At 42.8% G+C, this 6,660-nt stretch overlaps 1 protein-coding gene across 2 annotated transcripts; it reads right to left on the reverse strand.

The window, feature by feature from the left end:
* Nucleotides 1–1,660: 1,660 nt before the first annotated feature.
* LOC136452723 (protein ALP1-like) lies at nucleotides 1,661–5,875 on the reverse strand. Of its 2 annotated transcripts, XM_066453319.1 has the most exons (4): nucleotides 5,504–5,875; nucleotides 2,976–3,114; nucleotides 2,322–2,513; nucleotides 1,661–2,235 (listed from the first exon to the last, which is right to left on the reverse strand). In XM_066453319.1, the coding sequence occupies exons 1-4, from the start codon at nucleotides 5,537–5,539 to the stop codon at nucleotides 1,778–1,780; spliced, it is 825 nt and encodes a 274-aa protein (XP_066309416.1). In that variant the 5' UTR covers nucleotides 5,540–5,875; the 3' UTR covers nucleotides 1,661–1,777. The 2 variants fall into 2 exon arrangements, with proteins under 2 accessions (XP_066309416.1, XP_066309415.1); XM_066453318.1 differs by having other exon boundaries at nucleotides 2,322–3,114.
* Between the last annotated feature and the right edge of the window lie 785 nt (nucleotides 5,876–6,660).

The following is a 6,660-nucleotide window of genomic DNA, read 5'->3' on the forward strand; positions in this document are numbered from 1 at the left end:
CCTAACAATTAGTATTTTGGGCTAAAAAAATCCTCATGCAACTTAGAATTAAAAGTAGTAGAATGTCACAACAAAGAGAGCCCTGGGGGCTGGACGGCTGGCCGGGGGGTATGTAGGAAATGAAAGGGAAGGCATAAGACCAAGACCATCTCGTCAAGCATGTGGTCCTCGCGCGCTTGTTGGTGTTGGACGCCGACCCTACGGTCAACGGATCGGTAGGTGCAAAGAAAGCAACGCAACACAACGAGAAAACACCTCCCTCCTCCCAGGCGCCCCCACAAAGGCACAAAAGCCAAAAGCGGTGCACAGATGCCCCCAGTTTGGCCACTGATTGGGAGCTCTGCTCTGCATCGATGCCCTTTTGCTCCTCTTACTTTGATGAAATCGCTGCTGCCTCTTTGGACTCGATTGCCATTCATGTATTTCAGGCCCGGGGGAACCCGAGCGATTCCCGACACCATCACAGGAGGAAAAAGCTCAACCAAAGCGCTCCCCACCGGCCACCTAATAATAGCGTGGAATTAAGTAGTCGCATCATTGTACTGGGCACAGAATCGGCATGATAGAGGCAGCAAGATTTCGCACCGGTACTTTAATTTGTTCTTATTCAGCCCAATCTCCTTGGCTTGCAAGTCTGGATCTTCTTTTGATCTTGGAAAATAAATTTAATATATGTGTACAAAATATGCTCCAATCGATCCTCTCGCATCTGGTCTTCGCTTGTTGAGCCCATGTGCTTTGACGTTGATGTCCTAGCGACCCACTTGGCGTTTCGGAAATTCTCCGTGCTCTCTCCATGAACCTGGACTGTGCTCTGAAAGAGATCACCAGATTTATTTGTGGGGCCTGTTGTGAATTCTGGAGGAATCTGGATGGTTCGGAGGAATGCTAGAGAAATTTGTGAGAGAAAAACACTGTTTTGGATTGAAAAAATAAGCAGATCAAGCCGGATTTAAGAGCACGCGAACGGACCTGGGACAGAAAAATCACGAAGAAATGCACCCTTTGGCTTGTTCCTTGCACTGAAGAAGATATTTTTGTTCAATCCTGCACTTGCCATTGGGGCAGCACGGTTCCAAACGGACACAGGGACACTGTTGCCTGTGATTGCTGTGATGTTGATTATTGGTCAAATATGGTTGGGTAGGATGGGTTTATCGGTCACTGAGAAACACTGCAACTCTGTGTGTGTGTGGTTGTTTTTGACAAACTTGGCAAGCTACAGTGCCCGGGGCCCCAGAGTGATAAGTGGACCTTGCGACAGTAACATCGCGAGATCCGCGACTGGGATATGTAGTACTCCAGTACTATATATAACTCGTTGCTTGTATAATGGTTGCCTGCTGGGTGAAGCGAGGCACGATTGCAGTTGCAGCAACCCGATCAGAGGGTCTGTTTGGTTTCGAACTCCTAAAACTTTAGCTCCTAAAAGTTTTAGACAGCCTTCTAAAATCTCCTAAAAACATGTTTGGTTCCACCTTCTAAAACTGCCTAAAAACAATAAATATACTAGCAAAAAGACCATACAACCCTCCTCCTTACCCCTCCTCTGCATGGCACCTGGTATGCATGGCACCCCTGGTCACCTCCTATTGCTGGCGTGCCACCTCCTCTTGCTGGCGCCGATTTTTTTTGCTGGCGGCCAAATATGTTTATTCCATTCAATAAAAAAAAGTACATACAAATGTTTACACTCATACAATTGGAAAGAAGTGTCCATAAATCATCCATACAAACAATTCAACACATCAATAAAATCACCATTACAAGTTGACATCTACGATCTACTAAACAACCCATCGGCTATCCAATCACGGAACTCATTCATGTTTACATCTTCGTCTCCATGATGTACATTTGACACATTACCGTCAGAAGAGGATCCTTCGGCGAATGGAACATAGTTCTCATCATGATCAACCAAATCAAAGTCCACATCTCTCAAAAAACTATCCCTAATAAAATTATGCATTGCCATGCACGCAATAATTATATGGCTTTGCTTTTGCATTGGATAGCTAGGAAGGTCAAGCAAAATCCTCCACTTCATCTTTAGAACTCCAAACGACCGCTCAATGACATTACGAAGTGAAGAATGTGAGTAATTAAATAGTTCTTTTTTACCTCTTGGCATTACTCCTTGTCTAAACTCCGGCAGATGGTACTTGATTCCTTTGTACGGTGCAAGATATCCCGGTCGGTTCGGGTAACCCGAGTCAATAAGGTAGTACTTGCCTACACAATTATAAAAGTATGGATTATTTAAGTCATAGAACAAGTGTTGTAATAATTAGAACATGCATACATACAGTTGTCATTACCTTCAGGTGGATGCGGAAACTTGTCTCCAAACTTGTCAATTGCATCTTTGAACACCCTCATATCATGAACTGACCCAGGCCAACCAGCCACCACAAAAGTATACCTCATATCGAAATCACATATGGCCATGACATTCTGACTCGTATATCCATGTCTTCCCATATGTTGAACTACCTTGTTACTTGGCACTACTACAGGAATATGAGTACCGTCTATAGCTCCAATGCAATTGTCAAAGAATGGTGTGAAGCGAGGGCTTTGCAACCTACGATGCATATTTTCAAACTCAGGGTCCTTGGGCTTAATGACGTCTACTGCTAGCTTGTTCACACTCTCTACAACTTTATCAAACTTTCTACATATTGTTTCTAGTGATCTTGTGAAACGATCTTCAACTTGTCTAAGAGATTGTGGTGCACCACATATCCACAGAAACAACCCTAAAGCCTCCATAGAACACATCCTCTTAGTTGATTTTAGCCCATATGATTCAACTAGCAAACTATGTAGCCTCAGAAACAGATCTTGACTCATTCTAAACATATTGTAACAAGAAGTGGTATTTCCTAGTGTCTTCATGACCCATTCATATCCACTTTCTGTTGCTATTCTGTATTCTGCTTTGTTAATGTAGGTGTCAAAGTGATACATACCCATCATGGTAGCTGCAATACTTAAGATTCTCCTCCTCTTCCTCCTACACTGCAGTATATATGATTGTACACTCTGATCAAATTCAGCCCTATCATCATCCTCTTCATCCCATAGATCATCCTGAGACTCATCTTCCTCCTGTCATAACCAAAACAAACAAATCAATACGTAAAGTATAAAGTATGAGATAAATTATCAATAAAACAACTCAGAAATCAGCAATAAAACAACTCAGAAATCAGCAATGAAAGGTCATTCACACACAGCATCATTCACACACAGCATCAATTACACACAGTATCAATTCAGTCATAATAAAAGGTCCTGATATAACAAGACAACTAAAGTTCTTAACATAATAAAAGGTCCTGACATAACAAGACAATCAGACTAAAGTTGCATATCATTCCATGTCACTCCATGTCTTCCTCAACCAAATCAATTTCTCCTCATTAGTGTCGATCATGTCGAAGACATCTCTGTAGTACTCATGCTGAAATAATCTAGTTGCTATGCCAAATTCATCAGAAGTAGGTCCACCTCCAGCCTGCTTTACCAATAACAGACATCTCTTTATGTCATCCTTTTCCTTCTGCTTCTTCTCCAACTCCTTTTGTTTCTGCATCTCTTTCTCCATCTCCCTCAAATGGTGTCTCTTTTCTAACTCCATCTGCCTAAATTGGTGCATCTTTACCAACTCCTCTTCCCTTTGTTGGTACCTCTTTGCCAACTCCTCTTCCCTTTGCTTACCATTTTAGCTAGTGCTGCTTCTTCCTTACTCCTAGATTCTTTCAACTCAACAAGCAGCCCCTGGAACACCTTGACCATTAGGCTCTTACTCTTCTTGCTTGGGCTTGTGCCTGTGCTTACAGTGCTATTTGTTCTCTTGCGACTGCTACTGCTCATAGGACTTGCTAGGAACTCCTCTTCCTCTTGTTCCTCACCCTCCTGATCACCCAAGTCTTCCTCCTCAACTCTCTTGTGTTGAGTTGATGATCCTGGTATGACAGCAGCTTGACCGTCCACTATAATTCCTTTAAACATCTCTTCAAGATATCCAACATACGTAGGAACAAATTTCATGAATTTCTTACATTCACTTTTCCCCTGCAAAACAACAAACAAATTGAGATTCAACTACTGATGAATGTAGACATAGCATGATATGATAACACTACAAGGAAATTACCTGTAACTCTCTTTTCCACCATGCGGCTGATGCTATAATAGTGCCATCAGGTCTTCGCCCTAGACCGCTATCATTTTGAATCTTATTCCAAAAAGTGTACAAAACCTTGCACTGTGGCCATCTGTTCTTTAATTGTTTGATAGAAAGATTGATTCCAGTCTTTAATTGAAATCCTTTTTGAATGTTATTCCAACCTCTACGTGCCATTGTTCCTTTAACACAATTCCCTGCCCTTATTTCATCAACAGCAAGTTCACAGTAACAATGTGAGTTTTCCTCGGACCATTCAGCCCTGCCATAAGCATTCTATAGCAGAAAACAAATTATCACACTAAGTATTGCAATGTCAGAGAACATATCACACTAAAGAAACTATTACACTAACAAATTCTCACACTAACTAATTTCCAAAAAAAAGCGAGGCAGAAGTGGAGTATGATGAAAAGCAACTGAGGATAAGACCCTTCAAGAAGGCAGTCACAGGATGACAAGTTCTGTGAATGTCTGTTTCTTAACTTCTATTAGTAAATTAATTCCCATGACGTCAAGGAGAAGCTATCGGATTGGGTGCAAAAAACTCATGGAGCTTGACAAGATCAAGGGTGATCTTCAAGTTCGACAGCAGAAGGGAAACCACCAGCAGCTGCTTCATCTGGACCATGGACAGAAGAAGGGTGTGGATCAGCCGGACCTAGATGTACTCCTTCAGCTGCTGCTCCAGTCTCAACAGGACCAAGTGAAGAACAGAGACATGGATAAATTTGGAGTGTGGTACCAAAAGGTAGCCAAGAAGCTTCAAGAGCATATTGAAGCAGATGCAAAGGCTGAAGAACAAACGGGAGAAAACAAAGAAGCTGTTTTAGGGAACAAACGGCCAGCAAGATTAGAATATGTCATCAGATCGCTTGAGATAGTTAGCATTTGAAAGTGAAACAAATAGAAGGCCTATCAGAAAATCTGAGACAATAAACTTATACAATTTCTTATTTTTAAGAAAGGAACATATACTACATTCCACAGAAACAAATGCTATCCTTAGTTTATAAAGTATTAAGCAATATCATCAAATTTTTACTTCATCCTTCAGAGTGGTAACACAAACATATACCTGGGCAAACTATGACTTCATTTTTTTCAGTTATCAATACGCTGGAACCATGAATACACATATACCCAGGATAGTGACAAAAAAGAGAGTCAATGCATGCACAAGTACATCACTAATTATCACAACTCACTATCTACATCCACAAGTACCTAGCATAAATTTCACTTCCATATGGCAACCATACATTTCATACATAAGAAGAGAAGCATTGACCATGTATAGGCAATTACCTGAGACTGTGTTTCAGATGGCACGTCATCTTCCATGTCACCAGCATCTACATCCACTGGATTGTGAAAGCCATGGCCTGCAGAGGAAGATGCAGGCCGTCCTCCTCCCAAATGTCCTACACCGCGACTGCCAATACTCCCTCGAAGCAAACCTTTGCCTTGTCCACGTCCAAAACCAACTTTGCCTCCAAGCAGACCTTTGCCTGTACCACGACCTCCGCCATCAGGTGCTCGGACTCTGCCTCTAGGGGCCCGAGGAGGTAGTGGATGCTCATCACCCTATAGAATGTCTTGGTACGAGTCAATGCTGGGGAAGACGTCCGCCTGTGAATTGAGATCCAAATGCTCCATGTGGCGGCGAGGAGCGGACAGGGAGGGGGCCGGCTGCGAAAAGAACAGGCCAAAGTCGTCTTCATCTGCATCTTCCTGAGATGAGCGGATACTACCTACACCGGAGGAAGAACCTTGGGATAGGTAGTCCCTGTAATTGTACTTGTCCATGGGCACACGCGTGGCCGGGTTGGGGGAGGGCACAGCCGGCGGTGGGGAATGGCACGGGGAAGGAACCTGCGCACAAAAATAGATGAGCAAAGGGAAGCACAGAACACTACATCGAGAAGTAGAGGGAAGAAACTGTGGTCGCAAACTGGCAAAGTTACTGCCACCAGCAACAAAGTTTAAAAGTAACCCATCAGGTAAAGGACAACAAACTTTTAGCATATGCAAACGACATGAACCTGGTAGGATCCTAAAAACAAAATCTATTTTGAAGTACGAAGGATATGTGATCGATGAGGTGAATACATAAGCGTAGGATCAGGATCAAGATCATATACTGACCTACGAGTTACAGGCTACATATAGGTCTATAGGATTACATTATAGCGCCTATTAACAACCAACCAGCTCATGAAACCATCTGAATTTCGCTGATACAAAGCAACTGAATACACATCACTGCTAGGCTAAAAAAAAGTCGTAATTACAGCGATTCAGAGCAGAGCTTGCAACTCGTCCAAATTACATTCAGATTTCAGAGTGTGTCGGGCAGAGATTCAGATTAGCGCGGCGCACAGCGTTCAGCATTTCAGCACTGGTCAAAATTATGAGCGAGGGTACACGGCAACACAGTAGAACAACTGCGCGGTGCATTGTAG

The sequence above is a fragment of the Miscanthus floridulus genome, chromosome 5 (genome assembly GCF_019320115.1).
Source record: "Miscanthus floridulus cultivar M001 chromosome 5, ASM1932011v1, whole genome shotgun sequence".
Lineage (NCBI taxonomy): Eukaryota > Viridiplantae > Streptophyta > Magnoliopsida > Poales > Poaceae > Miscanthus > Miscanthus floridulus.

Excerpts from the sequence above, each read along its gene's own strand:
- LOC136452723 (XM_066453318.1), bottom strand. The coding sequence starts at position 5,539 with ATGGAAGATGACGTGCCATCTGAAACACAGTCTCAG. Across the intron at positions 3,115-5,503 it reads CATCTGAAACACAGTCTCAG|GAGGAAGATGAGTCTCAGGA; the intron begins GTAATTGCCTAT and ends TGGTTATGACAG. Across the intron at positions 2,236-2,321 it reads GTTTCCGCATCCACCTGAAG|GCAAGTACTACCTTATTGAC; the intron begins GTAATGACAACT and ends ATAATTGTGTAG.